Below are 17,598 nucleotides of genomic sequence, written 5' to 3'. Positions count from 1 at the left end.
ATCTTTTGTACATTTTTGGACAGAATTTCCCCAATTCTTCTTTGCAAAACTGTTTAGGCTCTGTCACTTTTCATGAGACTAAGCATGAACAGCAATTTTCAAATCCTGCCACAAACTCTTGACTTGTCCTCCAGGATATTAACATGCTTGCTTGAAGCTGTATCAGCGACAGATTCCAAGAACAGGATAAAGAGAAGACAGACAGTCTACAATGAGACAGAGCAACTGACAATGTTGCAGAACAGCCGTAAACTGCCATATTCTGCGAATAGGTCTGTGTATCATCGGAAAACAAACATCTTTTTTTCCAACATTTTTTAATACAGAAAAACAAATAAACTAAATTTTCACTCAATTTTTGTTTTTTAGTTTGCCAGACTGAATTGAATAATTGAATGGACCAATGATACACGGACTCAAATAAACTATTTAATTCAACTTGGTTGACTTTATGGGGTATGGAAAGTAATCTCATTTATTTCTATTTTTCTATTTTATTTCTTATTTATTTTCTATTTTTATTTATTTATTCATTCATTTATTTGTTTGTTTATTTTTAACGATGATGACACGTTTTCCGTTTTTTGGTTGTGTCCGTAGTTTGGGCTTGATAAATAAAACTACATTACCCATAAGCCATTGTATTTCCGGGTAAAGGCGGACGTGCTGTCGGATTGGTTAGCGAACTTCTTTCAAAAACCGTGCGCAGGGGCGCAGTTTCCACCGAGGATTTGAATCTTTTAACTTAGTCTCATACAGGTTTAGCAGCGACACCCCTGCTGCTAAATTCTGTTATTATGGACATCAATCCTGCCTTCTATCTGTTGTAAAAATAAAAGTGTTTCTACAAAGGTCTCCCGCTTGAAGTAAGTCACATTTCACTCTCGGTGAAGTTAGCAAACATTGCCGTTAGGCGAACAACGTCATGTCGTTACTAGCGTTAGTTGGCTAACTTTAACTACTCGCTTTATCGCATGTTATAATGAACATAATTTATTTTTGACTAACCTGTTCTGCAGCTGTCGACATGAAATGTTTGAAAGTGGACGAATACATCAAGCGGACTGCTTCTGTGAAGGAGACGGAGCTTTTACTTCAAGAACTAGAGGTTTGTTTAACCACATAACCGGGTTAAAGCACTGTTAAATAACGCTGGCTAACCCAGGTTTCACTGCCTCCAAATGAGCCCAGTTCCATCTGCTGGGTTAGCATTAGACGTGCTTTGTGTATAAAAAGCAAAACACCATACCCTTTCCTATAAACCTGTCTTGTATGTTTTAACATTTTGCAGACTTATGTGAAGGCTACACCAGGCCTTCAGGGTCGCACACTGTGTGACAGGGTCATCAGAGCCTGTAACCATCACCTTGGAGCTGGATCCCCCGACTTTGACCATGTCAGTCGGCTGGTACAGCTGGTGGAGCTTTCCCTACATGGCTATGACATTTCTGCAGCAGTTGTCGCTCAGAGCAGTCCTCTGTACATGGAAAAGATCGTTTTCCATATTGTCAAGAAGCTAAGCTCCCTTGAAGCTCACAGTCTATGCAGCCATGTAGCTGGGTTGCTTTACAGCAGGCTTACCCCAGCCCAAGAAGTACGTATCTGTTATTTATTTATTTATTTATTTTTATTATTATTATTATTATTATTATTATTATTATTATTATTATTATTATTTACAGACTAGTAGATAGAAAATACTCGCATTTGAGAAGCTGAAATCAGAGAATGTTGACTTTTTTTTCTTAAGACTTGGTGATTAATGTAATAGTTAAAAATTCATTGATTAATAATCGACTAATTGTTGCAGGTTCAGTTCATATACATGTGTTGGCTGTTCCACCTCAATACTGCATGATTGCTTTTCCAGTGTCAGCATTAACAAGGTTATCACTGTTTTATGGTCCATAGGCTGAGGATTACTGTGTTCTTGTGCGGAGCTGCTTCTCTGTGCTCTGGAACGGGCTATCTGCTACCAAAGACAGGAAAATCCTAAGTCCTTGTGACAAACTCCACTGCCAGATGCAAGCTCTGAGCTTCCTCCTTTTGTTGGACACAGAAAGTTCAACTCCCTCCAAAGCTCCCATATACACAGAGGACGCCATCGCTGAATTTGAGAGCAGCTGTGGAGCGATAACCAAGGATGATGCGACTTTTCTTCTCCAGGAAATGCACACGCTTTTCAGCAGATGCTGGACTGTTGGTCGAGACAGTGAAGGGGACGGGTCCAAGCAGTCTGCTGAGACATCAAGTTTATATGTGCTTTCTGAAATGGTGTTGACTATAGTGAAGGTGCTCTGTAAGGCCAGTCACTATGATCAGGCCTCTGCCTTTGTGAATGAAATTGAGAGAAAGATCAGAGAATGTGCTGACTGTCAGTGTCCTGCTGTGATGCTCGGCAAATGGGCAGTAAAAATTCATTGTACAATGAAGGCTGGTGGGGACAGCGGCCACGCTTTGACAGAGTGTGCCAGGACCTTGAGGTCCCTTTCAAGTGACCTAGGGGACCAAGAAGCTCATGCAGTCCTGGAAGGTTGCAGACTGGTGGTGTGGGCTGTTGAAAGTGGCCATGTCAAGGGATTAAGTGGATCTGTGCTCCTGGCTTGGTTTTCTTTTCTTGAGGAGCAGCAAGAACAGATATTAAAGATGTTAAAGAAGGTGAGTGTAGTTACCGACCTAGAAAAAGAGTTATTTGTATGTGTGTGCTTGGGAATAGCCTGTAAATCATTCTGTAAAATCAGTTTTTTTTTTCTCTCAGTTGCTTCTAAAAATTAAAGGTTCAATTATTTTCTTGAACAGAATTTGTACATATTGCTAACCCTTTGGTTTGCTTTCTTTACAGAAATTGACATGCCAAACTGAAGACAGCAGACTACAACAGGCCCTTTGCTTCAGTATTTACCAAGGATTTGTATTTGCTTATGAGAGCATGCTTGCATCCCAGGTGAGGATGCTTTTTTAATATTGTTACCACCATTAGTAACATCATGATGATGGTGTTATGAATCACACATGTACCACATTTTACCATAGTTTTAACTGTAGGTTCTAGAGATTAAATGCTATGAAAATTTCATTTCTTGGTCATAGTGACCAAAATTATCTCAGTTATCATTATTATTGTGGTATTGGTATTGTAATATGTAAAATGTGCATGAAATGTTCAAAAAGTACTGTTAAACAAACTGACATTATTTCACCAAGTTTTATATTGAAAGCATTGATGCCATTTCAAATTGTTTCAACAATTTTAAATGGAATCATGTCGCTTGTGATATTAGTGTTATTAACGCAAAACAAACCCATGTTGCATCCATGTCTGGGAGAATGGTGCTAACTTTAGTTTATGCTGGTGGACAGTATTTATTGTGAGGTTTTTCAAAGTGCACTAATCAATCACGGTGTTAATGATAATTAAAAGTGATTTGAAAATTTGGTTTATTGTGAAACTGGTAATCTTTTTATCCCCAGGTGGCTTAAGTACTGATTGTGATCTGTTGTTGTTAGCTGGAAGACAGTGACACACTGGACAGAGTGCTGCTGTACTGTCAGGCCACCGCTGGACTGATGATGACTGAACTGCATAAATTGTCGAGTGAAAACCTTCTCATCAAAGCAGGTGATTACAGTGTGGCTCATCAATGTTGTCAGGTCGCTTGAGTGGTGTAGAAATTCTTACTTGTATTGAAATGTATAGACACATAATCTGGATGATATGGTGATAAGTGGAAATGATCAGTTTTGTATCACAATTTTTATTTGCACTTAAAAATAACATGATGATGTGACATTTGTTGGGGTCTATACCAAACAACCCAGGCCATCTCTGTAGCACTGTTTTACTTCACATTCATTAATGCTGTTTTGTTGCACTTTTTCCTTTGCAACCTCTGCAATTTGATTTTTGCATCTGGCCGTATTGTGATTTTGATAATAGTGTAATTAGTTTTGCACCCCTAGTTATGATTCATTTTCATTCATTCATTCATTCATTATTTATTTTTTCATTTTGTGATCACCATGTGTCTTGCAGTGATTGCTGTGAGCAACTTGGCTTGTGGACTGTACAACCGGCGTCTCTATGACCAGGCCTTCAAGCTAGTTGAGATCCTCTGCAGGGATCTATGCAAGAACTGCCCTGCCTCGCTCTCTGTTGATAGGGTAAGCTCTTAAAGTGTGTTTGATCATGTATCATATTGTCTCTGCCTTCATAAATACACATTATATTGAATTCAATTTCAAACTTTATTGCAGATTCAAGGTCCAGATAAGAGACAAGACATTACATAGAATAAATTACATAAAATAGGCACAATAAAAGATCATGATTTATTTCCTATTATGACTTAACATAGGCACATGAAAAGGTCATGATTTATATATCTTGTCATTGTCTAGAGATTACCTCCCGGTTTTTGTCAGATAAAAGCTAATTTAGTACTATATACTGTATACATTTTTTTAGTAATCTGTATTATTATCATATGTTTTGATTACCTAGCTGAGTCGACCCTTCATGCTGGCTGTGCAAACATCTCGTCGGGCCGGACAACTTATGCGAGCGTTAGACTGGGTGATTCTGTGGCTGAAGGCTCTTGGGGACAAAATCACTTCTCATATGGCCGAACCAGTGTCTCTGTGGGTGAAAACGAAGACAGATGCAGCACGTAACTCTGAAGAGGACATCCGTCTCAGGTACGGGCCAATTCTAATGAAGGAACTGTTTTTTGTTTTTTTGTTTTTTTGTGACAACATTTAAGTTTTCACAATGTAATTTACTGAATATCAAGAAGAAGGAAAAGAAACTTAGAACTGTTGGCTTGTCTTGTCCCATCCTCAAACAGGACATTACGTGATGGGTTTGGTCCCGACGTCCTTGATGAGCGAGTTATGCTTTGTCTTTTGGAGGAAGAGTTGCGTGCCTATAAGGAGGTGGCAGGGGACACGGCCCAGGAGCGTTACAACACACTTTGTGATCTGTTGGACATCTGCCATGAGGAGAGCTCCCACACTCACCTGCGTGCTGTTTACCTCTGTGAGATGGCCCAGGTTGTGTGTTACCAGGATTTCAGTGACCAGACTGATTGGTAGGAACAACATCGTCATTTCTAATGAGCAGTGTTCCTTGATGGATACAAATACACACCGATTTGTGTGCTGTTCTGGTGCTGAGCAGCCAACATGGGCAGCAGCCTACTGTCTCAATGTTCATCATGGTTCTTTTTAACTACACAGCACGGCAGTTGATTTTACCCATGAAGCTTTACGGCTACTTGAAGAAGAACCAGAGACTCCAGAGAATGCTGATAGACTAAAGGATGACAAGGCCCATGCTTTACTTTGGCTCTATATCTGCACTCTTGAGAAGAATCTTCAGGAGGTGAGCTCTGTTGGATGTGTCCAGACATCATGTGCATATTTTTCTTTATTTTGTTTCAGTAATAATATTGTAATTAAAGTGTCACTGTCTGGAATTTTATTTTCTATCATAAAATGGGAATTTGTGAAACTTAAATTACTAACAGCATGATAGTATTCATGGGATCAAAAATTTAATTCTTACATAGAACTACTGTAAGAATTGATATTGGACTATATAACTGGTAACTGTCTGAACTGAATTATGTGTTAAGTCTAATTAACTGATGTTGCTCAGGCCATTGAAAGGGACAAAAAACAGCGAGAGTTGCGTGAGCAGACACGGATGGTTGCCAATCCCGTAGGAACCAATGATTTTGATTATGAAGACAAGCAGAAGATGCAAGACAGCATCCAGGTCTATGAAGGCCTGCATTTCAACCTGGCTGCAGAGAACAGTAAGAACACCTTTTTTCATGTCATCATCTAGCCGTAGACATCTCTGTGTCATGGTATAATATATAGCCATCATATATTAGCTGTCTATTGTACTACAATCTGTGACAATATTTTTTTTATTTCCTTTTAAGAGTTGTGCAAGCCTATGGAAAGAGCACTGGATGAGTGGTCTGCTCTTCTGCAGAGTAAAGCCCTGCCTTCTGTCAGAAACCCCAAACAGACCTGTAGCTCCATCGCTGTGATGGCAGCTCTCTTCAAACTTATGGGAAAGGTAACAACACAGAATCTGGTCCAACTCACTGTAGAGGGTGCCTTTTGGTTGCTTCTATTCCTCTTTATAATTAGTTGGTGTAAGAACTTGGCAAAACAAATACTTTTGTTTGATGTTGTGCTGTAAGAAAGACCTAAGTGTGTAAGTAAGTATTTTTTGTATGCTGAGGTCAGATTGTTATAACTAGTATTCTCATTGGCATTTACAGTATCTGTTTATTTATCAAATCTCCTCACTCTCTTATGTAGCCTCTGAAGGCTTTGGAAGCGTACCAACTTGCGATCAGACTTTCAAGTCAGCTTGCTGATGCCCATGCATGTGCCAGCTCAGTCTGTCAATCAGCCAGTATCCTTCTGGATCTAGGCACCCCCGAACTGGCGTTGGTAATGCAGTTTTGTAATAATTATTCATAGCAAACATACTATATCTTACTTTATGTCCTATGTCTCACTTTGTTTATTTTATCTTTAATGTGCCACTTTTTTAGGCCCAGCTAGAGCAAGCAGAAAAGTTTCTCGCCTCAGACAAAACTGCAGAGGGACCTTCTTCTCTCTCTTTGTTTGTCATTCTGTTGAAAGCTCAGTATTGCTTCAGTACAGGCCAGGTAGGTGACATTGTCAATCAGCTATCGTTATCACATTGTTTTTTGCTGCAATGGGTGAATTTTTTTATTTATTTATTTATTTATTTTTTTGGTAAATTTCTCATTTCTTGTTTGACCATATGTCAGGTGGATATTGGGGTGCCTTATCTGTGTGATGTGCTTAAAGAAGCAAATGGGCAGAGGCAGTCAAAGAGCTGGTACCTGCTGCGTGCTCGGGCCCTCCAGACCTGCAGCGCCTACCTGAGTTTGGACTCAGCTGCACTGCCACAAGCCCAGCGGAGCCATATCACACAGCATGGTTAGCCTAAGCTTTGGCTATGCTTGATATAACCGGAAGGTCTCCTGTTGTAATTTTATATTGTGAAAATGTGGAGCTGAGGATTGTTTGTGTGTTTCAGGCATGAACAGCACGGACACCGCCCTGTATGAAAGTCTGAAACTTCTCTGCAGCCTGCTGGTCACTTTAGTGGGAAAGGGCCTGTATGGGACGAACGGCAGCAGCTCGGATGTGCGCTTCATCGACCAAGGTGTGTCTGCCCACACACATGGGCTGTCAGTACATGGGAAATGTTTCTAATCGCTCAGTGATAGTTTGCTTTAGTGTTCTCTGCTATGTTGGCTCTTTACCTCTTTAACCTTGGTTTGCGTGCAGGAGATAACCTAGTGCTGAAGTGGCAGCTGCTCTCAGAGCTGTTAAATTGCTCTGTGAAGATGGTGGCTGTGAGGAGCAGCTGTGGGGCCATCAATGATGCCAGGCTCCAGTGTCTAGAAGCTCTCAAACTGGCCATCAAGCTGCAAGCACTCAGCCAGTGAGTACATGATAGTGGGTTCAAATTATAATACTGATGTACTGATATACTGATATACTGTTATATTCTTGTCAGGGTTAGGGTTAGGGTTGATAAATGATTGCCCTTGCCTGTTATTGCCTTATCTATCTATACCGGTATCGGTCTATATTAGCCAATAAATATCCACTATACTAATATCTTTTTGTTGTTGTTGTGGTTGTTGACAAAACTTGATGTGTGTCAGAACTGTTGTTTGGTTTTGTTGTAATTATGATGTCAGTTAGATTTGGTTCAGTCATAGCTGTGGAGTATTAAATCATCAATCTCTTCTTACCCTCAGGTGTGCATAAGCTGTAGGTTATATAAACTTCTTTTAAAATACAAAAATGTGAAAATCTAGGTTATTTTAGCGGTATTGGCTGTGAGAAGCAGATAATTATCGGTGTCGGCTAAGAAGTCCATATTGTTTTTTTGATGGAATTCACTCTTTTCTCTACTAACTTTTTGTCATTGTTTCAGATGTGCTGAGCTATTGGTGATGAAAGCTGAGTTGGAACTGATGCAAGGGGAGAGAGAGGAAAGTGGAATTGATTTAGACAAAGTCAGAAACCTTCTGGAGCTTTGCACAGGTCTGTTAAACACATTTCCACCAGTTCACATACAGATGGTCTTTGATTAAGTATTGTTTGACTTTAAGTAAAATTGTGAGGAAGTCATCATATTGTGTTATTGTATTTAAACAAATTATGTTATCCATGTTCATAATTTCATATAAATTGTAACCAAAACCTTCAAAATATGTAGTTAAAGATTCTGTTTTTTCATGTTAGGTCTATAGTCTAATAAAATGCAGTGGCATTGCAACAGACATTGTGTCATTTTCATTGAGCTACTAAACTGACTTTGTATGTCTTTTCCTCAGATTTTTCTGATCAGGTGCAGAAGGCAGAGGTGAAAATCAAACCAAGGAAAGGTCGTCCAGCACAGAAGTCTCAGGCTTCTCCTCCCACCTTAGAGGACGATCTGGACATCCTGAGCACAAGGTGGATTGCCAGAGAACCTGTAGTGAAGGATCTGGCCAGCTCCCCACCTCTCAAATCCCAGCCTCGTCGCTGGCTCTCCGCCCTGGAGCATGGAACCAACTGCCTGTGCCCCTGCTGCTCTGAGCCCTGCCTGGGCCGAGCCACAGCTCGCTGGGCAGCTACACAGGCTGATCTGGTTCTCCAGCTGGATCCCAATGATGCCGCAGTCAGTTTCAAACTTCAATCAGCAACATTATCCCGGTGTAAGAGCATCTCTGCCAAACTTGGGGCCAAATTGGCTAAACTCTTCCCTCCCCATGGCCCCGCCAAAGGCTTCACTAAACCGTCCCTGATGCAGGATGTGGTGGGCCGTGTGTACCTTCGCATGGCATTGTCTGGGCTGGAACCAAGGCATAACAAGGTCTGCGGTATATGGAAAGTGCTGGAGGCTGGCCTAGCATTTGTTGAATCCTCACCCTCTCCTGTGCTAAGATCTGTGAGAGCAGGCCTGATGGCAACCAAAGCCATCATGTCATTGGTTACACTGGCTGCAAAAAAGGGCTGCACCCCGGAGGAACTCTTCTCAAATGTGTGGACTTGGAATGCACCAAATGTGGATAAAGAGGAGAAAGCAGCGCCTCCCTCATCCATGCTTAAGAAGCCAAAAGAGTCCATTAAAAAGTCAGACATCCCTGACAAAACAAAAGAGGCAAAGAAGATCAAGGTTGTCAAGCCCAAGATTCAAGTGACAAGCTCTACCACCAAAGCAAAAGGACTGGTTCCCATGACACCAGTGATGGTTAAATCGAAGCCCTTGAGCAGAGAGCTTGGCGCTTTTGACTTTAACACACTGGTGCCTACTTTAACCTGTACTCCTGTTCAGAAGGTGACAGCCCCTGCATCAGTGCAGAAAGCACCACGGATGGCCTCTAAGGTGCAGTTTCATGTGTTTGAAGAGTTGTCACCAGTTCAAGACAAATCCCGACCTGTGCCTGCAGCCCCAAGGCGCACCAAGAAATCACGTTTCAAGGTAACCAGCTAATCACAATAGAGACAAATGATTCCACAGTAAGCCAGATTTCAGCCAGGTTGATAGAGACTGAACTGAACTGAGGTTTTCATTGAGCACTTAGATTTCTTCTTTTTTTCTGGTATGTTTGAAGTGGTGTGCATAAGACAGTCATCACACTGCAGAAAAAAGTAATTCTTTTTTAGAACTCAGCCAGGCAAGTCAGTTGCCAAATTTAAGCTATTAAACTATATTGATAATCAATTTAACCTTGAAGTGATGTTTCATGCAAAAGGGTTTATCATATTAAACTGAATGTCTTTGTTTTTTAGACTGTCAGTATGAGATATTTAATAACATTGCAGCAGTCATGTTAATGCTAAATTCACATGGTTTCAGATGCCTTTGCTATGACAACTTGACATTATCAAAAATTGGTCATCATGGTAACTCTGAAAGCTAAATCACCTTGGTAATGTACTTTGTCCTCAAACTGGCCTTATAACATTTAATGACATCTTTATAACAAGTCCTAAATATGCCACTTTACTTCAGGGCGAGGAAAATAGTAATGACACTCTTAGGTGTCTTATGTCACTCTTGGTCTCTTAACGGCCAACGCCAAAACCAACCACATGACAGTTTAATGGAATGATAACACATAAAGCTAGACATTTTCTTTAAGTTTGATAACGTCACATTGTTATAACAAATATCTTATTGGCTTCATTATTGTCAAGTTGTCATAACGATCTGAAGCAATGTCAACTTTGCATTAACAATTACATAATTGACCGAATGACACCTCATGACAAACAGGCGTAAACATTCATAAAGAGATGTTCGTGACAAGTGTCATGACAATGTTATCACACTCTTATACACACCCTTTCAAATAAAGTTGTTTATTTAATAACTTTGGTATTTTCAAGACTATAATTGATGGAAATGGTATCATTTTAAATGCATGATAATGAAAAGGTATTGAAGTATCGATACTTTTAACAGATTATCAAATTCATATTATAGTTTTTATTGTTACAAAAAATGTACTGATTTTGTGGTTTTATGAGAAATATCTTCCTGTTTGTGTCACAGGTGGAGTTCAGCGATGAGAGTGACACAGAGGCCAATACCCAGACAGAGCCCAAAGAAAAAATAGATGTCACTAAAAAGCGAACCACCACAAGAAGAGCTGCCCAAAACAGCAAAACAGCCCCAGATCCACCTGCAGAGAAAGTCCCACCCAAGAGGCAGACCAAGGGTAAGAGGAGCACCGCAGTGGCTCAGACCACCTCTTCTGAGGATGATGACTCAGTCTGTCAGGGTGCCTCAACAAGAAGAGGAAGAACGAGAAGGGAGTTGTCCAGGACAGGAACAGATTCAATGGAGGAGCCAGACAAAATGAGGACCATCGAGGAGGAAACCACTGAAGTTTTGGATATAAGCATTGAGCAGCTTCGGACATCAGACACTGAGGCTGAAGACAATCCTGCTTCAAGCAAAGATATTGGTGTGTATTTTATGCACACAGTGAAACATACCCTTTATTAGAAAATACAACCTTATATTTAGCTGGCATTTGCACAAAATATGTGTAGTAAGTATTTAACTTTAGTTTGTACCATCAATCACACATTACGTACTGAAACACAATATAGTGATGGTGCTCCTGTAACCGCAAAATTCTCCTAAGCTTATTGTTAATGATGTGAAACTCTACACTTTCATAGTTTCAAAATATCAGTGGTAAACTTGATGAAAACTTGTGGGCTTGAGTTTGCTGTTGAGCACTTTAACAAAACGCTGGAGCTCTGACCTCTTTGTTGACTCTCTCTCCAGACATAGATTTCGAGGTGTTGCGGAGGGATATGTGTTGTGATTTGGAGAGAGATGACTTGTCCGAACTGAGGAGCAGTAGTCATCTGAGAGAAGGTCCACAAACCCACCTGTCTCATTCAGACACCAGACCCGGTAAGACACTGATGCAGTCACGGCTGGTCTGAAATGACGCTGTATAATGTGGTGTTGCCCTCTGAGGAAATTATCTAATGTATGTGTCACTCAAATCTGTTTTTTAAAACAGGAATTTATTATGAACTTAATTTACAGCATTATGACGTGCCATGTATCTTTTATAGTGTATAACTAGAGCTAATATGTCTTTTTTCAGCTCCTTATCCATTAGCATCTATAATTTCCCTTTTTCCCTTCAGACAGTCTTTCTCTGGAGGATGTTCAGTCATTGCTTCGCTCAGCCTGGTTGGCTCTTCAGCACTTCCCATCTCCCACCATCTACACCACCCTCTGTGGTCTTCTGGCTTTGACTGTGGGACAGCAGGACCCCATAACTACAGCGATGTTGCATGCCCAGTCCTTGGGCATCACAACTCGACATCGCACACTCAGACATTTAGCCAGTTGTCTCAAGTAAGCATATGTGTTGTAGTTGTGTCGGGTCATGAATTCCCTCTTGCCAACACGATATCTCAAACTCAACTAAAATGTATTCTTGGCACCTTTCCATACCAAATGGCTCAAGCTAAATGTTTTTTCTTCATCTAGATTTCACGGTATTCATACATTGTTTAACGTTCCTGTTGCTTTAAACAGAAAGCTGAGAAAGGCGTCCAATGAGCTCACAGATAAGATGGATGCTCTGAGTCTAGATGAGCCGAGCGAGTCCAAGAACTCCACCGACCAGATGTTGTCACAGTTAGAGAACATCTTCTCCTTCCCAACTGACGACTCTGCTTCATTTCCTAAGAGCCACTGTCAAGAGTTTATCCAACAAATTCAACACCTTCCCCCAGGTAAAATAGTCAAGACTGTCTTTCTTTCTTTTTCTTTTTTCCTTTTTTTCATTTCGTTTTTTCATTTTTTTGTTTTCATATCTGATTCCATTGGTATGTGGCTTGCACATATCAGTGCTTCATAATGAGAGGTAATGGCAAAGTTTTTGAAACTAAAAAAATGTTGATTGTTAGTTTGCCAAACATCTAATCCTTTTTCTATAGTAACTATACTTAATGAGACATAATTCAGTGATTGTGCACTTTTTAACTTACTAACCTGATTTAATTCAGATTACTTGATGCTTTCATGCCTTTCTGTCCTGTATAGGGGTGACAGTGTGTGTGATGTCTGTGCTTGGGGTAAAACCTGGTGAGATGGGTGACAGCATCATACTGTCACGTCTTGAGAAGGGATCTACTCCGGTCACTGTTCACATCTCCTCCTCTAAACATCAGGTGAAGACTGTAAATTATATAGATTTGTGGACACAATCTTAATCTAGATAATTATATTAAGGGTGCTCTGACTAATTATTATGCCAGTATGTTTTCTACAAAGGCTGATCAAATGATGAAGCGTCAGGGTCTGAAATTAACACAGATGTGGGTAGATTTTTCATTTGGGCAAGTAAGTCTCGGTAAGCTGTCTGTCACACTCACATGTGAATGTTTGCACCAAAATAGTCATGTTATTTAAAAAAAAACAAACCTCTTTGACATACACCCAGACAGGACTTTGTGGTGCTTTCAGTTGCACCTTGTAACTTTAAAACCTACACCTCACAGCACATGAGCACTGACAAAGACATCACAGTGCATTCCAGTGCACTTGCAAACTTTTTTAAAGTTGTTGGATTTTTTTTTTGTACTCCTACTTCTTTTGTTCATTCACTACAGCATGTTTAATAATTAGATGAATAAGATAAAATCCTAACAATATCCCTTTTATTTCCCTTGAGGCAGATTTTTAAAGTTATATTTAAAGATTTTTTCTTTCAAATTGTTATCAACAAACTCAACCATATCCTTGGACAAGAGGTCCACAAGTCCTTCAGTGAAAATGTTCAACTTATTTTATACTTATTCTTGATATGCAATGTTGTTAACAATAGTTAAATAGATAAATATTGCTACATGAAAAATAGAATTCTTGAAATAGACCCAGTGATTAGTATCACTCAATACTGCTTCCAGTGATCGTGATTATCCCCAGAAATCCTGATTGAAGCACCCTTAAGTTATAGTGTCAATGTTTGTGGCTTGTGCAATATGGAAACATTTGTCACTTCACAATTTTGCCATGCTCACACTCTTTGTCTCTTTGTGTTACAGCACCCTATTAGTTGGCTGGTGCAGGAGATAGATAGTATTCAAGTGGAACAGAAGGTTGTGAGCTGTGTGTCTGAGAAAGCCAAGTGGTGGGAGGGCCGCAGGGCGCTCGACTCTCGAGTTGAGGTATGTAGTGAAGAAAGTGACTCTATTATTTATTTAGTTTAAATTAAAGTTACACACTTCCAGTCAAACATGTAAGTGAAGAAGATGGACACAAAGAAATGTAATTTCAAAGTTCTTAAAATCTTCTATTGTTCTTTCAGCAACTGTTGAAGGAGATGGAGGGCTTGCTGGGATGCTGGAGGAGCTTTCTTCTACCCCTGTCACTGGATCCTGAGCTCTCCAAACAGGCTCAGCACCTTTGCAAGTCCTTGTCTGCAAAGGGAGTGACAGTCAGTGAGGAGATGTTGAAGGTGTGTGTTGTTGTTGTTTGTTTGGGGTTATGTTTTTTCTCTCAGCGGACCTTTTTCAGCAGCGGTATCTGACCTTCCCTTCTGTCTTTGTCTCCAAAGCAGCTGAAAAGGGAACAGACAACTAACGTTTGTGACTTGTGTTTCAGGCTGTTCTGTCTGCCTCTCCTGTGCTCTCCCAAGAGGACCTTAACAGATTTGCTCTAGGAGTTTCTCCACAGTGGGACACGGAGTGTGACCAGCTTCTCCATACAGCTGTGTCCCGGCTCGCTGACAGAAAAGAGCCCCAGAGTCATGTGGTTCTCATCCTGGACAAGGTTAGTTTCATCATCTCTGTTAAATACTAAGTATTTTTTAAAGGCTGAATAGTGCACGGAGAGGCGTTTGTGAGAGAAAACACCTCCAAAGTACTTACAATACGTCCATGGTGAGCTAGGATAATGCTAAAATGTCGACATATCGCCTTCTGTCCTGCTTCCTTTGCAGTACCTTCAGAAGCTGCCGTGGGAGAGCATCTCCATCTTAAAGTCTCGCTCTGTCAGTCGGATGCCCTCTCTGCACTCACTAATTGGACTGAGCATTCAGAAAGAGGTGAGATTACGCTCCATCACTGCACCAGTATGCCCTCTGCTGCAGATGCAGTTTATTATCTCCTGACAGTGAAGTCCATCAGTGGTTATTGATAATGTTACTTAAATTGTCCCTTTTAGACCGACTCTCAGTCCATCCTGAAGCACGGTGTGGACACAAAGCAGGTGTTTTATGTGCTGGACCCTGATGCCAATTTAGGAAACTCTCAAGACCGATTCAAGGACTGGTTCAGCAGGTGAGATCAAAACTCAGATGTTTTTTTTTTGTTTTGTTTTTTTTTTTAAAACAGTCATGTCTCTCTGTTACTGATTTGTTTTCTTCCTGTTCACTACATTACTATTCTCACAGTAAACCAGATTGGGAGGGTGTGTGTGGAGCTGCTCCTGACTCAGGTCAGCTGGAAGAAGCTGTTGCGACCAAGGATCTATACATGTGAGTTCTTCAGAATCTTATTAGACAGATGAAATAATAAGTATTAATTTATTGTTATTAAAATATTCAATGATGCAACAATTTTGATAATTACTTATAAAATACCACAAAATTCATTGGCTCTGTTTTGTGAAATGACAGTATTTGCAGGGTTTGTACAAAGTCATGAAAGTTTGGAAAATGCTTGATTTTAACCATTGTTTTCAACGTTATGAATGTGCTCAAATTTGAATATATATTCTTTTAAAAACATATCTACAAAAATAAATAAATAAAAACATACAATCGAGTCAATATGAGCAGCTGGTAAAATTAATACAATATACATTGATTGCTGTGGGTACAAAAGAATTTGCAGTTTCATTTATACTAACAATTTTAGATGTGACGATAAAAAGCTGTATGAACCCTGTCTAAGATGGTAAAATGAATAGCTTGGGGTTTTTGACTGTTTAAGCAACTTGAAGATGTAATCTAGGACTCCAAAAATTTGCGATTGGCATTTTTTATTATTTTGCGACATTTTTGGATGAAACAATTGTTTGATTGAGAAAATAATTGTTAATCTAACAAAATTAATCATTAATTGGCTGCTGCTGTCGTTTTTTGAATTTAATTCTTTATTTTTTTTAAATACAGAGTTTGTTCTATATTAAGATTTTTGATTTGCTAACTGTTTTGCTTTATATCCTCTCTGCCCATGTCCTTCTTATCTCTACTGTGCTTTAGTTTCGTGGGTCATGGTGCAGGTGCACGATTCCTTGACAGCCAGGCGGTCCTAAAACGACAGATGAGAGCAGCCTCCCTGCTTTTTGGCTGCAGTAGTGCTGCTCTGGCAGTCCGTGGGGATCAGGAAGGACAAGGCATCATCCTCAACTATCTCATAGCAGGATGGTGAGATATCCGTCTTTCCTTGAATAAGGATTAGTTAATACTGTCCTGTTAATACATATAGTGTTTGTTTTTTAAAAAAAACAAGGCAAGGGGGTGGATTGTTGTAAAACTTGATGTGGCAGACCCACAAAGCTGAAATCACAGATATATATTTTTTTTTCATTGAAGGTATGCTTTGGACAGGTTACATCTGGGGATATTATCTGATCAGTTTGTTAAATACTGTACAAATCAATATTTTTGACTGGTCTGCATAAAATAAGACAGCTGCCACCAATCTTTCTTTCTGTGGAAACTATTATAACAGAACAAGGTACACTCTAAATGTAACTTAGTCAGTCTCCTGTGGTGTCTGTGCCTTGACCATTTTTTTTCCTCCTTAGCCCCTTTGTTTTGGGAAACCTGTGGGATGTGACAGATCGGGATATTGATCGATTCACTAAAGCCTTGTTGGAGTCCTGGTTCTCTGCTGGGTCTGGAGCTCCCCTCCTGGATTATATGGGCCCGTCACGTCAGGCCACACACCTCAAACACCTCATAGGAGCAGCACCTGTGGTCTATGGTTTACCAGTCCACCTGCAGTAGGTTGACTAATGAACAAAAGCTCCTCTGAAAACAGGATGTCGACAGTCTACGCAGTATCTAAGAGTTATTGATTCAGCACACAAGCTGGAGGTCTTGACTTTAAGTCTAATCCTTGTTTTTGCAAGATTTAAGTACTGCATTTCCTTTATTTAAACCAATGCTTCATCTTTGAACAAATCTTACTATAGAGTGAATGATTTTAAATATTTTGCTAAATTTTATTAAGTGTTTTGAAGCTTAATCGCCTTTTGATATGTTGATTGAGCAACATTTTTTAAATAAATGTATTCTCACAAGCAACCAGTGTCTGCATCATGGAAATGACTGTAATTACCCACATCTATAATAAAAGCTGAGAAGAGGCCTGGGAAGAAGAATCAGCAAGTATTATCTCCTAGGAGTAAGAAATATATATATGATATAATTTGGAACTAGGGATGCAACTAACAGTTATTTTCATTATCAATTAATCTACCAAGTTTTTTTTTTTTTTTTACAGTTAATCATTTAGTCAAAATGCCAAACAATTGTGAAAAATGCTCATTATAATTTCACAGTTTTTTATGTGATGTCTTCAGATTGCTTCTTTTGTTCAACCAACGTCCAAACCCCCCAAACTCTCCAGTTGCTATCATAAATGACACACATCCTCACATTTAAGGAGCTCAAATGAGCAAATAGAGTTAAAAGCAGTAGCTATTATTCTTGATTGATATTAACATTTAATGAAATTTTTGTAACCTGTATGACGTTAGCTTGAGAGGCATTTTATCCAGAGTTCATTTTGTCTGTGTCTTTGTCTTGATTTGGATGTGAATAGTGCACAGAGACTGAATGCAGAGTGTCGGATGTAATTAGAGAAAGCTTTGAGCCAATTTGGATGAGCAGGTCAGAAACAAGGGTCCTAGAGTACAAATTCAGGCATATCAGGGATACCTGTTTAAATATTATAAGATCATTTAATGTTAAGTTTCACTTGAATGTTCATGATGCATGATGAAATTCATATGAAAACAAAGGGTAATATTTTATCATGTTTATCTTG

General features: G+C 39.6%; 1 protein-coding gene across 1 annotated transcript; it reads left to right on the top strand.

Annotated features, from left to right (window-relative positions):
* Positions 1 to 655: 655 nt before the first annotated feature.
* espl1 (extra spindle pole bodies like 1, separase) lies at positions 656 to 16,853 on the top strand. The gene is made up of 32 exons (XM_084732942.1): positions 656 to 866; positions 1,020 to 1,108; positions 1,292 to 1,594; positions 1,912 to 2,658; positions 2,843 to 2,944; positions 3,508 to 3,619; positions 4,034 to 4,161; positions 4,502 to 4,695; positions 4,845 to 5,087; positions 5,236 to 5,380; positions 5,657 to 5,816; positions 5,949 to 6,088; positions 6,337 to 6,471; positions 6,576 to 6,692; positions 6,819 to 6,990; positions 7,091 to 7,219; positions 7,345 to 7,501; positions 8,003 to 8,112; positions 8,406 to 9,535; positions 10,613 to 11,027; positions 11,357 to 11,488; positions 11,731 to 11,944; positions 12,128 to 12,327; positions 12,638 to 12,765; positions 13,642 to 13,764; positions 13,905 to 14,054; positions 14,201 to 14,368; positions 14,538 to 14,642; positions 14,762 to 14,877; positions 14,991 to 15,074; positions 15,804 to 15,968; positions 16,352 to 16,853. The coding sequence occupies exons 2-32, from the start codon at positions 1,028 to 1,030 to the stop codon at positions 16,551 to 16,553; spliced, it is 6,507 nt and encodes a 2,168-aa protein (XP_084589068.1). The 5' UTR covers positions 656 to 866; positions 1,020 to 1,027; the 3' UTR covers positions 16,554 to 16,853.
* The last annotated feature ends 745 nt before the right edge of the window (positions 16,854 to 17,598 follow it).

This window comes from Lutjanus erythropterus, chromosome 2 (assembly GCF_056507025.1).
Source record: "Lutjanus erythropterus isolate fLutEry1 chromosome 2, fLutEry1.hap2, whole genome shotgun sequence".
Lineage (NCBI taxonomy): Eukaryota > Metazoa > Chordata > Actinopteri > Lutjaniformes > Lutjanidae > Lutjanus > Lutjanus erythropterus.
Note: the sequence above shows the minus strand (reverse complement) of the source record. Positions and strands in the feature narration are given on the sequence as shown.

What these genes read in the sequence shown, in the direction of transcription:
- espl1 (XM_084732942.1), top strand. Translation starts at nt 1,028, where the DNA reads ATGAAATGTTTGAAAGTGGACGAATACATCAAGCGGACTGCTTCTGTG. An exon ending in GAGCCATATCACACAGCATG is followed by an intron (nt 6,991 to 7,090) that starts GTTAGCCTAAGC and finishes TGTGTGTTTCAG; the next exon opens with GCATGAACAGCACGGACACC. An exon ending in TGGTTCTCATCCTGGACAAG is followed by an intron (nt 14,369 to 14,537) that starts GTTAGTTTCATC and finishes CTTCCTTTGCAG; the next exon opens with TACCTTCAGAAGCTGCCGTG.